Below are 17567 nucleotides of genomic sequence, written 5' to 3'. Positions count from 1 at the left end.
CCCATATTGATATAGCCAAACGGGAGAAAACAGGCCTACCTTAAAGGCTGTTGAACTGAGTGCACTGTTCTTGGAAAGTGTTCCGTAGGCTACAAACTAATGCAACGTAGTAAACGTTGAACCAAACTGAACGCACCCCAGGTTTACATGTACATTTCTGACAGCTGCCCCATAAAGACAGATTCATATTTGACTTACAAAAAAAAACAAAGCCGGGTGTCAATCTTGTTTGTATGTTACCTACTCTAAAGTGTGTGTATGTTTTTAAATTGAACCAACAACTAGGCAAGTCAGTTAAGAACAAATTCTTATTTACAATGACTACCAAACCCGGACGATGCTGGGCCAATTGTGTGCTGCCCTATGGGACTCCCAAAAACAGCCTGGATTCAAACCAGGGACTGTAGTGACGCCTCTTGCACTGAGATCCAGTGCCTTTGACCACTACACCACTCGGGAGCATAACTCCCAGAATAAACTGTATTAAGAACAAAGTATTAAAGACAAAACTAGGCTATTTCAGGCTAAAATAACACTGAGCTGAGGTACAGTAGGTCAACTGAAGAAAGGCTACTGATTCAATCGCGATCCTCTCTCTTGCTTCTACTTTTCCAGAGGGTGTGAGTGAAATACAAAGGGAGGAGCAGTTAGGAATGGTGACGTCAGATTGAAACGAGGGAGTGAATGTTCCGGGTCAGAAAAAGGGGTGTAATCATTAGTCCAAACAGTTGCAGAAACGTTTTGCAACTAAAACAAGAGTTTCTATTGGACTAATTCAGGTAAGTCCCGCCCATGTCGTTTCGTTTGCTTCCGTTTAAGAAACATTTGGCAACAGAATCTGCCGAATGAGTACACCACTGGTCTGAGGGGAAAATAACTCTGGGACAACGAAATCAGTAGGCTACACGAAATAAGACCTAAACAGAGATGTGTTCATTTTCGGGAGCCGATTAGAAAAACTAACATTCCAGAGGCGACGTGAGTAAAGAATAAAAAAACCAAGCCTACAAAAGTATTGAATGTGAGAGCGCTAGACACCGTTTTTATTCCATGGTGCCCATTGGTATTTATTTACGCCTGGGGGAGGTGGTTAAGATGTTTGCTTTGGAAATTCGTTCGACCAACTGCAAGAAAGTGTTTGGCAAGCAATCTAGTAGCTAGGTGGCTGTATTAAGTTGCGCCTTCCGTTTCTTTAATTGGACGTCTATTCGGGATATTTGTTAAGAACGGATTTTGCCATCACCCGGTGATGTTTCACTGTATACCTCTGTGGCGGTGCAACCGTCATGTTGAAGTGATCGATAAGCGGCACTGCTCTCTGTTGTACGTCCCGGATGAGATCTACCGCTACAGTCGGAGTTTGGAGGAACTTTTGCTGGACGCTAACCAACTCCGCGACCTGCCCAAGGTAAGCAGAATGTGTTTGCTAGCTGGCTTAACTAAAACTGTATTATGCATAGTTCACTGATGAGATGTAATGTTACGTGTTGGAAAAAAATAGTTGTACATTAAATGTAATCAATGACGAGTTATTTATGCCATGGACAATAACCTACAGTTTAAACAGGTTACGTGAACAGGTGACTTGGGTACATGATTTCATTTCATGGGGACATAATCATTATACAATATTGCTATTCGTCTGGACCGGGCAGAGATCTTTAAAAAATGTTATTAATTTAACCTTTATTTAATTCGGCAAGTCAGTTAAGAACAAATTCTCATTTACAATTACGGCCAAACCCGGACGACTCTGCGCCGCCCCATGGGACTCAATCACGGCAGGTTGTGATACAGCCTGGAATCGAACCCGAGTCTGTAATGACGCCTCTAGCACTGAGATGCAGTACCTTATTCCGCTGCGCCGCTCGGGATCCCTGAGCGGCAAGAAGTGATACAGCGTTTGTCAAATGAACATCAGAAGTATATATATTTTTGGGTTACGGTTGAGGTAACCATAACCTAATTATTCGAACCTACTGGGTGACATCCCAACCTGCTACGAAAAGTCAAATCTGACGTTAAAATGACAAGCTGGATCCCTTCTCGCCAAGACCCTGGACAGAGGACACCCGCATGTCGTATTAATTTCCCATGTTGGGACTGTTTTGAAATGATGCGCGCACTATTATTTGGCAAACTGCAACACTTCTGCTGCTCCAACAAGATGCAATTTAATCTTTATTATGGGGAAGACTAGTTGGCTACGAACGTCTTTATTGAATAGCCTAGCTACTTAACAAACAAACAAAAAACGATCAGCATGATTCACACTTATCTGGCTGTGTAGAGACGATGGTACTGGTATTTGAAAGATAAAGGGCTCGTTCCATTTTTTTTTTTTTCAAACCTTTTTGGCCGCACCCCCTTTGATTTGATCGAAACCTCCCATAACATATTTGCCCATCGTAAAAGTGGTCAGACAGTGACTTTGGACCTGAAATTCAGGTCACAGTGCCAGAACATTCAGGAGATAGAGGTGTTCAAAGTTGACCCATTTAGCATACACCACCATACCATGAGTCATCCATGACAAACAGGATTGTCAAACTTGAATAGTTTCTTGAAAGCAATGTATTCAGCAAACATGCATTTTCATCCCAGTCATCATTCTCTAAGTTTGCATGTCATTTCTTTGTGCGAGTGTTGGCGGGGAAGAGGGTTACGCCCTTACATTGCATTCCATGCAGTAAGATGGACCACAACCATTGTTGTTGTTCCTTCACATGCAACTAATACCATCTAGGCTAGCTAAATGAACTCTAGATGAGTCCAACAGAATAGATTATCCAGGTAACTGTTGTACTGTGTGTATTGTGTGGTCTCATCAGATTTGCTACCAAGGTGATGTAACACTTGCCTTAACACTAGACAGGCCTAATATTATGAGTGTGTTCACCATTGGGTTGTCGTGACAATGGTACAGCATGAAGAATTTAGCCTGTCTGTTTCAAGTTAATGAGTTGAGGAAAAGGTTTGCGTAGGCTCTTTGATTTCTTCATCTGTATCTTGAGTTCTCGATTGGATAAATTGGGATCATCCAGGCTGTATCACGTCCGGCCGTGATTGGGAGTCCCATAGAGCGGCGTACAATTGGTCCGGGTTTGTGCGGGGAAGGCTGTCATTATAAATAAGAATTTGTTCTTAACTGACTTGCCTAGTTAATTAAATAAAATTCTGATTTAACGTATCATATAGCTTTCTATATAGTCTACAAAATAGCGTGATACATTTTTCTTCTTGAAAAGGAGTCGTTGCAGAGAAAATGCAGACAGGGCTTTTTATCAACTTGTGGAAACATGAAACGGGAGTGAGTTGGCCACGTTCCTGTTTTTTCCTCTTTTCCATCACTTTCTCATGAGTGTTGGCGAGGAACTCGTCTACAGAGAAATTAACCGTTTGGTGCACTACAATTGCCAGAAAGATTTGTGTTTATTAGTGGTTAAATAAATCTCCGATTTTTTGGGGGGGGGATAGCAAATGGTCAGGTAGTGAATGATTGGATAAGAAGTAGCCTAGATTTTGAGGATACTTATCAGGTGTTCCTTTCGTTGAGGAATCAAGCAAGGGATGTCTAACTGCATATACTTGCAGGCTAGCCTAACTTGTAGAACTAGCTGTGCCATTGTCAATAGAGATAGTGATCTCTCCAAGTCCTGTGAGTATATCTGTTGCCTATAGCCTAGGCCATCATTTCCCAAACTCGGCCCTGTCCTAGGATATTTTACTTTTACAACTTCACTTAGCCTAAATAGTAGGAACTACAGGAAAAAGGGAGCTGTTCACCTAACCCCAGCACAAGCCTACCACATCTCATTTTGAGATGTTGATCATTCTGCATTAGGCTGGTCTAGATATCAGTAGAAATTGATAGTTTGGGATTTTGATTATAAAGAGATGCCATAAGACATGACATTTTCAGAAATGCTTATTTGAAGAGGTGAAAATTTGACAAATTAATAGGTTATAGCTTTATTTCCCCACCCCCTCTACATTTATTTCCACACATTTGGCATAGGGTGGCCTAGGCTATTCAAAAGTCCCAATCACCAATGTGGAATTTAGTCTAACCTCAGTAGACTAAAGGGCATAGGAGCCTAGTATAAGAAGCCACCTAGTTTGTTGAGCGATAAGATGCCGCCTTCTGTGCTAGGTTAGTCATGTCTGACAGCCAGCAGGTCTGCTCTTCCTCACATTGAGCCATGAAAACAAGGAAGTTGTTAACAAAGGTGCAGTCAGTATCAGGGTGTTATGGCGCAACATGAGTCCTCCTTTGTTCTGTCAAGCTCTAGGCCTAGCATCACCTTTGAAGTTTGCCATTGTCTTTGTTAAGTATTTACAGATGCGCTAACTTCGCCTAATATACCAAAGCCAGTCCTAATCAAAACTGTTCTTCTCGTCCAATTTTTAGCGTTTACGATGTAGGCTAGCCTAGGTGTTGTCAACTTAGCAACACAGGCATCAAATTAGTAGTCTTAAGGCATCCGCATGCTTCCCAGCTGAAACACTTTGAAAGAGTTAATTCAAATGTGACTTGTTTCAGGAAACTTGGTGTATGTTGCACATCACTACTTTACAGGAGAGCAGTGGTGGAAAAGGTACCCAATTGTCACACTTAAGTAAAAGTAAAGATACCTTAATAGAAAATGACTCAAGTGAAAGTCACCCAGTAAAATACAACTTCAAAACAAATTTTATTTGTTGCATGCGCTGAATACAGCAGGTAGACTTACTTACAAGCCCTTAACCAACAATGCCTTTTTTCAGAAATATAAGTGTTCAGTAAAAAATAATTAAAGCGCAGCAGTAAAATAAGTGACGAGGCTATATATACAAGGGTACTGAGTCAATGTGCGGGGGCACAGGTTAGTCTAGATAATTGAGGTAATATGTACAAGTAGGTGAAGTTAAAGTGACTATGGATAGATGATAAACAAAGAGGCAGAAGTGTAAAAGGGGAGGGGCGGACAATACAAATAGTCTGGGTAGCCATTTGATTAGATGTTCAGAAGTCTTATGGCTTGGGGGTAGAAGCTGTTTAGAAGCATTTTGGACCTAGACTCTGGTACCTCTGGTACCGACTCTGGTTGCCGTGCGGTAGCAGAAAGAACAGTCTATGACTAGTGTGGCTGGAGTCTTTGACCATTTTTAGGACCTTCCTCTGACACCGCCTGGTATAGAGGTCCTGGATGGCAAGACACTTGGCCCCAGTGATGTACTGGGCCGTACGCACTACCTTCTTTAGTGCTTTGCGATCGGAGGCCGAGCAGTTGCCATGCCAGGCACTGATGCAACCATGCTCTCGATGGTGCAGCTGTAGAACTTTTTGAGGATCTGAGGACCCATACCAAATCTTTTCAGTCTCTTGAGGGGGAATAGGCTTTGGCATACCTTCCTCAATACTGTCTTGGTGTGTTTGGACCATGATAGATTGTTGGTGATGTGGACACCCAGCCCCATCGATGAGAATGGGGGTGTGCTCTGTCCTCCTTTTCCCCTAGTCCACAAGCATCTCCTTTGTCTTGATCACATTGAGGGAGAGGTTGATATCCTGGTACCACACGGTCAGGTCTCTGACCTCCCTATAGGCTGTCTCATGAATGTCGGTGATCAAGCCTACCACTGGTGTCGTCAGCAAACTTAATGATGGTATTGGAGTTGTGCCTGGCCATGCAGTAATGAGTGAACAGGGAGTACAGGAGGGGACTGACCACGCACCCCTGTGAAGTCCCAGTGTTGAGGATCAGCGTGGCGGATGTTGTTACCTACCCTTACCACCTGGAGGCGGCCTGACAGGAAGTCCAGGATCCAGTTGCAGAGGGAGGTGTTTAGTCCCAGGGTCCTTAGCTTAGTGATGAGCTTTGAGGGCACTATGTTGTTGAACACTGAGCTGTTGTCAATGATAAGCATTCTCACATAAGTGTTCCTTTTGTCCAGATGGGAAATGGCAGTATGGATCGCAATAGAGATTGCATCATCAGTGGATATGTTGGGGTGGTATGCATATTGGAGTGGTTCTAGGGTTTCTGGGATAATGGTGTTGATGTGAGCCATGACCAGCCTTTCAAAGCACTTCATGGCTACAGATGTGAGTGCTACGGGTTGGTAGTCATTTAGGTAGGTGACCTTATTTTTCTTGGGCACAGGGACTATGGTGGTCTGCTTGAAACATGTTGATATTAGACAGTCAGGGACAGGTTGAAAATGTCAGTGAAGACATTTGCCAGTTGGTCAGCACATGCTCAGAGTACACGTCCTGGTAATCCATCTGGCACTGCGGCCTTGTGAATGTTGACCTGTTTTAAAGGTCTTACTCACATCGGCTACGGAGAGCGTGATCACACAGTCGTCCATAACAGCTGATGCTCTCATGCATGCTTCAGTGTTGCTTGCCTTGAAGCGAGCGTAGAAGTATTTTTGCTCGTCTGGTAGGCTTGTGTCACTGGGCAGCTCGCAGCTGTGCTTCCCTTTGCAGTCTAATAGTTTGCAAGCCCTGCCATATCCGACGAGCGTTGGAGCAGTACGATTCAATCTTATTCCTGTATTGACGCTTTGCAGGTTTTGATGGTTCGTCGGAGAGCCAAGCGAGATTTCTTATAAGCTTCCGGGTTAGTCTTGCTCCTTGAAAGCGGCAGCTCTACCCTTTAGCTCAGTGCGGATGTTGCGGAAAGTCTAGAAGTATTTGGTTTAATTTAGTTAAATATCCAAAGTACATAAAATTGATAAAATGTACTTAAGTATTAAATTAGTTTTATTAAGCAAACCAGACGGCACAATAGGTATACTTTTACATTTTTTCCCGGATAGCCAGGGGCACACTCCAACACTCAGACATACTTTACAAAATAAGCATTTTGTGTTTCGTGAGTCCGCCAGATCAGAGGTAGTAGAGATGACCGGGGATGTTCTCTTGATAAGTGAGTGAATTGGACCATTTTCAAATGGCACTCCTGCAGTGAGCGAGAACGATCACATCGCGTCAGTGGATGGCTGGGTGCCAGCAGAGTTTTACATGCGCAACAGCTTGGAGCAGACATTTTCTCTCTCTCCCCTATTAAAAAAGCTACGGTCCGGTTGAAATATTATTGATTATTTATTGTAAAAAGAACCTGAGGATTGATTATAAAAACTGTTTGACATGTTTCTACGAACTTTACGGATACTATTTGGAATTTTCGTCTGCCCCGTCGTGACTGCTTGAGCCTGTGGATTTCTGAACAAAACATGCCAACCAAATGGAGGTATTTTCGATATAAAATAATCTGTATGGAACAAAAGGAACATTTATTGTGTAACTGGGAGTCTCGTGAGTGCAAACATCAGAAGATCAAAGGTAAGCGATTAATTTTATTGCTTTTCTGACTTTCGCGACCAATCTACTTGGCTGCTAGCTGTTTGTAAAGTTTTGTGTGCTGAGAGAGATGTCCTAACATAAATGCTTGGATAGCTTTTGCTGTAAAGCTTTTTTGAAATCTGACACGCCAGGTGGATTAACAAGCTAAGCTGTGTTTTGCTATATTGCACTTGTGATTTTAATGAAAATTAAATATTTTTATTAATTTAATTTGAATTTGGTGCTCTGCAGTTCAGCGGATGTTGACAAATGATCCCACTAACGGGATGGGTGCGCCAAGAAGTTAAAACACCTGATTCTACTAGTTAGCTGCACGACAATGCCTTAACTAGCTGAATCAGATATGCTAATTTAGGGTTGGACTGAACCTCCAGGACAGTAGATCTCCAGGAAGGGGTTGGTCAACCCTGGGTCTAATGTTAGCTACCTGCAGATTCATGCAGTGTAGAAACATTGAGTTATATGGTTATGGTTAATTATTTAGCTAGCTATGTCTTAAAATGGTCAGTGAGCTGTTCTCTCATGTGTCTGGAAGTAGCTAGTCAACGTTAGCTTGGGAGCCTGACTGCTGCTGTTAGGTCAGAACGCTTGGATCAACCCTACTTCTCAGCCAGAACGTCCAATGTGTGCTCTGAGAGCTAAATGCTCTGAATTTACGAATGGACAAACTGACAACCCTCTGAGTTTATGAACGCCCACGGCACACTCTGGCACTCCAGATTGAATTTACAAATACACCCGTAGTATAAACCAGCCTTTAGTCTTGAAATCTTTGGTTGTTTAGTACATGGCCTCACATGTGAATCCTCAAATAGATGGGCAGGGCTAAGGCTTAAGAGGGTGTGAACAATGTTGTCTGGGTGTAGACAAAGCAGAGCTTGCCAGTAGGTTTACCAAAACATTCAAGGGCCATTTTCTCAAGTGCGGTTACAAGTATATCAACTTTCAAAGCAGAATTACTTTCCCATTGTTCCTAAACTGTAGTGTATGATATGCCATTTTCTAGCTCTAAGTCTGCTTTTATTCAATGTAAAATACACCATTTCAAATTTTGCTACATGAGATCGAGCCGGTCGGTCACTCATGACTAGAATTTGTGACGTTTTCCCCCGTTTTGGACGTGGGTACGTTTTTTTCCGGCTGTTCGGGCACGCTAGTTTTTCTCGAGGTCAGCTGAAGTTCGGGAGCTGACGTCTACGCCCCTTCGTTCGTGATTGGTCAACTGTAGGGATTCTTCAATTAAGTATTTTGTCATTCAGCAAGAGGAGTTGTTTTCATGCACATTTTTTTCATTTGAGAAATACTGCACCAAACATCTTAGTCACACAATTTTGCAAAAACGTCATCATTTGGTCTGTTTGAGATACCGCAAGAAAGCCTAATTAATGACAGATATCTAAGATTAATTCTGACTTTTTTGAGGAAGTGTATACTGGCTTTGGTGTCTCAATGTTCAAACAGTACTATTTGCTTGAAAAACGATAAAATCCACAAGGTCTTTTAAGAGAGAACGAGTGTCCTCGCATAGTTTCGGCTATACTTCAGCTAGCCGCCGGCTAAACTTAAACATGCTGACACCTTTAGTCCTCATAGACCACACCGTAATGTCTTCATCTAGGGCAGGGATTATCAACTCCATTTAGCCGCTGGACATTTTGTTAAATTGTATAAAACATTTTTTGGAGTGGATGGTAGACTGCAAATTGACCAAAAGAAGTCCAAACAGATATTTAACTTAAACATAATAATTTCAAACCTTGCTTACATTTGTATACGATCACATATTTGTGGCATGGGAACACTTTGGAACAGATTTCCAAAAGGAAAATCACTGAGCTGATTTGCAGGTGTTTTTAGTCTTCTGTCCACCCCCCAAAAAGAACAAGATTTTTTTTTTTGCTCAGAACTTGGGGTGCCGATAGTTGGGAACCCTGATCTAGGTGATATTTTCCCCTTGAAAGCTGTTGTAGAAAGTAACCACGTCAAATGGCTTGGAATGTTTGACAAACCCCTTTACCCCTAGCCATTCTGGTTTGTTTAACCTCTTGGGGCCCCTCATTTATATAGGCTAGACAGTCGGTACCGGTAGTTTGTTAGGTTAAGTTAATGAATTTTGGCGTCTGTTTGAACAAGTTGTCCGTGAGCATCTATGACTTTGAATGGTCTTAATCAGGCTTGTTCAGTTTAGTTTAGAGAACCTTTGAGCTAGGCCATAGGGAATATGCCTAGGGTTAAACTAGGCTAATTGTAGGCTAGTTTTTTTTTTTCTTCAGTTTTCAAGCTAATACCTTTTTTGGCTTTGGGTAATGTCCTGTGCAAGGTACAAGATGGACACTGAACTGAAGAACAGCTTAAATCATGAAATAGGCTATCTCAAACAGACCAAATTAACAGATCACTCTAACCCTGCTATGCTGTTCAAGCTGAGGAGTTCAACTCTGTTGTCTACTAGATTTTTATTTTGTTGATATTTATCTATTTTTAAACAGGAGCCTTTCCTTTTGTAAAGACACTGGTATAGAGACAAATTGAACGTTTAGTTTGTGGGAGTCATTAGGATACACCTCAGTTGAATTTAGGATAAGTCAATATTTGGGTTAGAGTGGGGAACGGTTTATTATTTCAGTTTTCATGGTGCCAATCAAATCATTCTAATTTAATTTGTTTTGTACATATATATTTTGCAGATGTTATCGGAGGTGCAGTGAAATGCTGGTTCCTAACCCCAACAGTACAGTAATACTGAACAATACACAAATCCCCAAAATAAAGATATCAGGATGAGCAATATCCATCTGAAATATAAATATACACACAACAAAAATATAAACTCAACATATAAAGTGTTGGTCCCATGTTTCATGTGCTGAAAAAAAAAATGCACAAAAAGCTTATTTCTTTCATTTTATGCACAAATGTGTTTTCAGCCCTGTTCGTGAGCATTTCTCTTTTGCCAAAAATAATCCATCCACTTGACAGGTGTGGCATATCAAGAAGCAGATTGAACAGCATGATCATTCCACAGGTGCATCTTGTGCTGGGGACAATAAAAAGCCAGTTTTATCACACAACACAATGCCATGTCTCTAGTTTTGAGGGATGTCCAACTGGCCTCTCAACCATAGACCACATGTAACCACGCCAGCCATGGATCTCTGCATCCGGTTTCTTCACCTGTGGGATCGTCTGAGGGGGGATGAGTGTTGAGGAGTATAAAGTCCTTTCGTGGGGAAAAACTCATTCTGGTTGACTGTGCCTGGCTCCCCAGTGGGTGGGCCTATGCCTGCCCCTGGCTGCACCCCTGCCCAGTCATGTGAAATTCTTAGATTTGGCCTTATGAATTTATTTAAATTGACTGATTTCTTTAAATGAACTGTAACTCTGTAAAATCTTTGAAATTGTTACATGTTGAGTTTTAATATTTTTGTTCATTGTTTGTGTTTTTTATGGACAATAATATGAATAGAAAAGGTGTGTACAGCATTACTTCTAGCCTATAGGATGAGTTGGGGGCGTGCCGTGGGGGGTGAACGAAAGCCTAACCTGCCGTTCCTGTTTCTGACATTGTACTCTGGAACGGCTGATTCAACTTGTTGTTGGGACATTAGAACAGACCAAGGCCTAGTCTATATTTGTAATGAACAGAATAGAGGCTTGTATGCTCCTCTCTCTGTCTGGTCATAAGGTTGTTTCAGGTCACGACAAACATGAGATGAAACCTGTGTTAGTTTAATCTAGTGCTGTCTTGTCCGGGTGTGTCTGTCTGTGTCTTCGTCCCATGAATACCTGTTTTCTGTCCAGTTATGATTAGGCTAGGTTTGTTGTGGACATAGAAAAATGCGGTATTGTGAACAGGAAAATGTAGGTAGAATATGTCAAAGGTGGAAGCCTAGATTGAGTGTGCTCTTAAATGCTAATTGAGTCCAGTTCACTGTCATCACTGATTGCCTTGGGTTTGCAATCAAAGTAGACTACTTGTACTTAAAATAGGCCTACTTCATCTGAGATTTTTTTTTTTATACCAGTAGCCTATTATTCATAATTCAATTAAAGTGGAAGGCTATATATATAATTCCCTCACGACTTCTGTGAAAAGACAATGAAGATTGTGATCTCGCTTTCAGTTATTAGTGGAGACTTATAGTGAGACTTGTGCAGGACATTGTTCTGATTTAGAAGCGTTTCCAACCATCTTACATAGTGTTCTTGAAATTGTCTGTTTTTGAAAAGGGTCCTTTTGGGGGTGTAATTTTTATATCTATGAAACGGAGACATTTAAATTGCATGTTGACTTGGAGTGCCTGGCAGTGTCAGGATAAGACACCATCCAAGTAGGTCATCATCCAGAAGAATGGATGATTACATCAGAGAACTGGGTAGGAACTGAACAATATTTCCCAGGCCACTGACTACCACTCTTAGGCCTAATTGCTTTACTTTTTTGCTGGTTTTAAACTTATTTATTGAGTTGATTTGTAGACAAGTATGGTTAGCCTACAACCTGTTTTTAAGACTCACTCAACATTTTAATTCGGTTCAATCTGGAAAATGTTTTGTTTTATCAACTACTACTGTTGCATCACATTTTCAGGATGGGACAAACTATTGATCACCATGTTGTATCATGTTTGTTCACACTGAATGTTTCCTATGTCCATGTCAACTGTAGGCCTACTGCTAATCTGATGTGTTGTCTTTTTCAGCCATTTTTTCAGCTGGTAAAGCTACGAAAGCTGGGCCTGAGTGACAACGAGATCCAGAGGCTTCCTCCAGAGATAGCCAACTTCATGCAGCTGGTAGAACTTGATGTCTCTCGTAATGGTGAGAAGAGAACCACTGCTCTAAACTAGGGGTGTGACGTTTAAACTAAATTGGGATGGTTAACATAAAAAATTATATAAAAAAATTAAGTGTTTTACATTTTTTTTATACAAAGTTAAAATCACAGTTGCAGTTATCAAAATTACCACTAACAAACAGGTTAAATAAAAATAATTGAAACTGCAATATGTATCTTTTTGGGCGACCCAACTAAATTCACGTAGAGATATGAGTTATAAATCTGTTATTCTCATTGAAAGCAAGTCTAAGAAGTAGTAGATGTTCTATGTGCACTACTTCTATGCTTCCAGTCTTAAGTTTTGTTTTTGCGTCTTTTGCTTTCGGTTTTGTACACCAGATACAAAGAGGTGCAAATACAATATTTTGGGGTATTCAAAATATTTCAGTGGTTTAGATGGTACATTGATTGTTTTGTAACAAACTGAAATTTAGAGAACTGTTTGAATTTTAGCAACCAGGAAATGGCGGCTCGATTTCTGCATTATTGCACCTTTAAATAAACACCTAATGCAACAATGCTGTAACGTTAGTAGGAGGAGATATGCATCTTTCAAATGATTTGTCATGAATATAAAGAGCTCCGCACATCATCCTCGTTAACAGTTGAAAAAATGGCAGCGAGTGAGACCGGAAAAGAAATGCAAACTTTGCAAGGTGGAATTGAGCTACAGTGGGAGTACAGGTGCAATGCTGAATGGGAGGCACTGTGAAACCCAACCCGTTGCTGGCAGCAGTGGGATAAGGGACGGAGTCAGAATTGCAGTGCTGATTGCAGTTGATATGCAGCCATTTGTCTATGGTAGGGGACTTCGGCTTCAATGTTTCCCTAATGGCATGTCTAGAACCAGATTACAAGATGTAATGCTGAAAAACCGTGACGGCCCAGATGGATAAATTATACAATGATTGCTCTGCAAATAGCCCTACAAAGCTCTTAAACACCATACGTGGCAGAACAGATTGTTGGACGTTTATGAACACACTGTCATACATCGCTGCAACGAACCCAAATGGTAGCGGTGTGGTTAAGGTTACGTTTAAAACCACATTTTAAGAAGAGAAATTGAAGAAATAGTGGTGACCGTCTGGTAGCCAGCCAGGTCTGTGGTTGATTGAATTGCATTGCCACCTGGCGGTCACAAGCAGGACCATATCTGAATTGTGAATTCATGTAATTTGAAGATTTGTTTCTTATTGTTTAAACAATAAATGGTAGTTTAAACGTTAAATGTTTTTTTTACACTTGTTACATCCCTACTATAAACACTTTGTTGGTGGGATTTTCAGCCCCACCAAACAGGCCTAAACTCTCATTGACTCAACCACTGGTGCTATGAATGAAGACATTTTAAACCGCCTGCTTATTTTGATAATGCTTCATTTATGACTAGGCTCTTTGTTAGAAAATGCAAAAATGCTGGACAAGCAATAGAAGTAGCTCAAACCACCAATCAATGCTATCAGTCCCCTTCACTGTACAGACCCAACATATTTTCAGAGCCACATTGGTGTGGTTTCTCCCATAACTTCTGGACTTAAAAGGGTTAACATTTCTCGAAGAGAGCTGCCATCGTAGAGCTTCCCAGTAGGACAAAATCCAGAATGCTAATTATGTTGATTTATAGAAGTTCAAATGGCAGTTTCACATGCAGCTCTGTTTGGCGCCACAACCATAATAATTTTGTGGTGATTCAAAATAGATCTTTCTCCTTTATGGATATTGATTAACGTTGTTTCTGGATCACTAGCTTTAAGTGGAATGCCTCGTTGGATGGATGTTCTGAACTATGTTGTAATCTTGACTGAGGCACGTTATAGTTTGGCCAAGAAATCTTAGGCCTGGCTAACACAACCGGTCTTCATTTTATGCCAGTGTTTAGTGTGTTGTTTCCCAATACCATTTGGGGCGGCAGGGTAGCCTAGTGGTTAGAGCGTTGGACTAGTAACCAGAAGGTTGCAAGTTCAAACCCCCGAGCTGACAAGGTACAAATCTGTCGTTCTGCCCCTTAACAGGCAGTTAACCCACTGTTCCTAGGCCGTCATTGAAAATAAGAATTTGTTCTTAACTGACTTGCTTTGTTAAATAAAGGGAAAATATATATTTTTTTACAGGGTGTTGATCAAGATGTTTCTAACATGAAGTTCTTTCCTCCCTCATAGACATCATAGAAATTCCTGAGACCATTTCTTACTGTAAAGCTCTCCAAGTAGCAGACTTTAGTGGAAACCCATTAACAAGGTAACTGAACTTTGAATTCATATCTCCATAAATGTTTAGCGAATGGGAAGGATAACAAGACGGAGGGTACAGCGGTGTAGTAGCACTATAGTAGGCTGTATGTAGGAACTGCATGACAACGTCAACAAAGTAAGAATCGTTTGAACACTTAGCAGACGGTTGTAAATAAGAACTATACTGGAAGGAAAATGGACAAACTTTTTTTATGTAGGTACGTCTTCAGACAGCATTTATTTGTTGCTTTAACTAGCCTATCTGACGGCATTGAACTAAAATATTGTTCAATTAGCATGAACTAGTCATTTAAGTTAATGAATATAAATGTATGGGATATATTTCCCCCCCCCCCCAGTTTTCCTGTCCGCTGTCTCATGCAGAGGAGGCTGGTGGAAAGAGCTATAGGAGGACAGGCTCATTGTAGTCCCCCTATAGCTCCTCCCACCAGCGTCGTCTGGTCTCATGGTGAGGTCTATGTTTAATTTGCACTTTCAATGGAGACAAAGCCACAATGCCATATGGTTCAGTTTGGGACTGGCCATTCACTGGGCTGTGTGATTAGCTACACATTGGTAATGTACATATGGCCTAGATCAGGGGTATTCAACTATTACCCTACGAGATCCGGAGCCTGCTGGTTTTCTGTTCTACCTGATAATTAATTGCACCCACCTGGTGTCTAAATCAGTCCCTGATCAGAGGATAACAATGGGGAAAAATGCAGTGGAACTGGCTTCGAGGTTCAGAGTTGAGTTTGAAGGGCCTAGATGTTCTTGTTAGAAAGCTTTACTCAGTTCCCGAAGAAGAGAATATATAGCTGGCACTCTGTGACTGACCTGCAGATGATAAAACATGTTTAAGCGTTGTGATTTGGAATGAAATGTGACCAGGCATTACAACCCACAAAAAAAACTTTCACCCTCCCACACTGACAGTAGCATTGTGTGTTGGAGATTGTCTCTGGGTCACCATTGTAAATATGAGTGGGCGGGTAGGTAGCCTAATAGTTAAGAGCTTTTGGCCAGTAATTGAAAAGTTGCTGCATTGAATCCCTGAGCCGACTAAGTGAAACATCTGTCAATGTGCCCTTGAGCAAGGCACTTAACCCTAATTGCTCCTGTAAGTCATTGTGGATAAATGACTAAGATGTAGAAAATATATATCTCTGGGCGACAACTTTTTAGATAGGCGTGAATCAGGTTATGAAGGCTTAAAACCATAATATATCAAATGGGAAGAAAAAGTTAGTTCCTGTTGATCAGACACTTGTCAGAGAGGAAAGTAGTTGGCCTATGTCAGCTTTATAGTATATTTTATGGATGTTTCCTTATTGCCTATTAATACAGTCAGATCCATAGATTTTCAAGAATCTGCATCCATTTATTATCATCTCGCAAGAATCTGATTTATATTTGAATGCCTGTTGTTTTTCCAGATTGCCTGAGAGTTTTCCAGAGCTCCGGAATTTAACTTGCCTTTCCATCAATGACATTTCGTTGCAGATTCTTCCTGAAAACATTGGAAAGTAAGTACCTCATCCTTTTAGTCTTAAAAAAACAACAACATTTAATTCATAGTCCTTATCATACAGAATCATCTTTTTTATATTAATAATATTTAAAATAATCTTTTGGTCATTTTTATGAGGATTCAGTGTATTATTTCACAAAGGGACAAGAATGGTGTAATTGGATTTATGGCAGATAAAACTCGCCCTGTAAATGTATCAGCAGATTCTGCTTCTTTCCTGTCCTTCTCTATCCCCAACGGCCCTGTTAATTTCCTGTGTAATTTTCTCCAGCGTGCCATGTTCCTTGATGTTTCACTTGCAGACGAATGCCAGCCCTCTCTCCCTTCAGATAAAGGCTTAATATAGCATGGAGCAACTAGTGTAAAACTAAACAAAGCTCTGTTTTGATTTGACATATTGCTGTAAATTAGGGATTACTGTATGTAGCATTGCCTTACATGATTAATACACAGATGGTATTTTGCAGAATGATTCAGTCTTGGTTTTCTGGCTCTGTGATTAGTAGGTCTAGATTATAGACTTTAAGTAATGTTACACTCATTGCGCTCAGCTCGATTAAGTCCTATTGAATCTGTTGTCATCTGCGTTACCATGGTGACCTAGTAAGCGCTCCGTGACAGTTAATGTTAAGACAGACCTACTCGTGAATAAATGGAGCGCATTAGCCCAGATATTGATTGTTCATCCATTCACTCACTCATCTAGCTGTGGAGGACTGAAATTATATCACCACATGAGGTTGTACTCAAAAGGTGTAGGCTTTATGGATTTATAGAAAAAATACTTTTCTACACCGCTGTTGATCTCTTGGACAGGCTCACGCAACATAAATGGTATTGTACTGTCTGTCAACAGATTGTAGGATGTGACCACTGAGAACCTTCGTTCAGATTTTTCATCACTGATCATTTAAACAAATCACAATTTCACATCTTTTGAATTTCCAAAGGGGATATTTGTCCCATTGACTAACTTCAGAGAGAGGGGGGTGAAGCTGACGCTCTGCTTCCTCTCCTCGTCTTTTCAACACATCTGCCCCCAGAACTTAATCCAGCATCTGATGCAATTACACAAGATTTTAGTACCGTGTTTCTAAAATTACGATTATGAATGTGGCCAGCTAACCTCTCACCGACACACCACTGGAGTAGCTACTTTTGGATAACCCACACTGGAAATCATCCAGCATTGATATACCATATCAGTGTTGCATTTGAGCCATTGATCTATGCTCTTACTTTCCCAGTAGATTTGACAGATTTCTCTATTTGCTTTCCACTGGATCCGACTCTCATGCTGAGTGGTTTAGAGGGTTCAGGGATAACAGATCAGTTTTCAGAGCTATTTCGTCTACCTCCCGATGGCATAGGATTCTACCTCCGCCAAAGGCATGTGTACCATACAGATGTTAGATCTTAATTTGATCACTCTTTTGTTGCTGAGAATTTTCCTGCATCGCATGTTGTCTAATTTTGACCAGATAATAGCCTAACCACTGATCAAGCAACATTATTGATTAACGTTTAACTGTTGCTGCAGGATTATTTTGCTGCGACAGTAGGGGTCAAATTAAGATCCTGTATCTATCAGACTTGTATAACTCA

At 40.9% G+C, this 17567-nt stretch overlaps 1 protein-coding gene across 2 annotated transcripts in view; it reads left to right on the top strand.

Annotated features, from left to right (window-relative positions):
• Positions 1-821: 821 nt before the first annotated feature.
• The window catches only part of lrrc1 (leucine rich repeat containing 1), a 66116-nt gene continuing 49370 nt past the window's right edge, over positions 822-17567 (top strand). Inside the window, exons 1-4 of one of the 2 annotated variants that reach the window (XM_024388310.2) lie at positions 822-1408; positions 12058-12175; positions 14357-14435; positions 15868-15957. In XM_024388310.2, the coding sequence (XP_024244078.1) occupies positions 1250-1408; positions 12058-12175; positions 14357-14435; positions 15868-15957 (446 nt within the window). In that variant the 5' untranslated portion in view covers positions 822-1249. The remainder of the gene's footprint in view (positions 1409-12057; positions 12176-14356; positions 14436-15867; positions 15958-17567) is intronic. The other variant, XM_024388309.2, reaches the window with a different exon arrangement.

The sequence above is a fragment of the Oncorhynchus tshawytscha genome, linkage group LG25 (genome assembly GCF_018296145.1).
Source record: "Oncorhynchus tshawytscha isolate Ot180627B linkage group LG25, Otsh_v2.0, whole genome shotgun sequence".
In the NCBI taxonomy this organism is placed as follows: Eukaryota; Metazoa; Chordata; class Actinopteri; order Salmoniformes; family Salmonidae; genus Oncorhynchus; species Oncorhynchus tshawytscha.
This window is presented reverse-complemented; position numbering and strand designations above follow the sequence as displayed.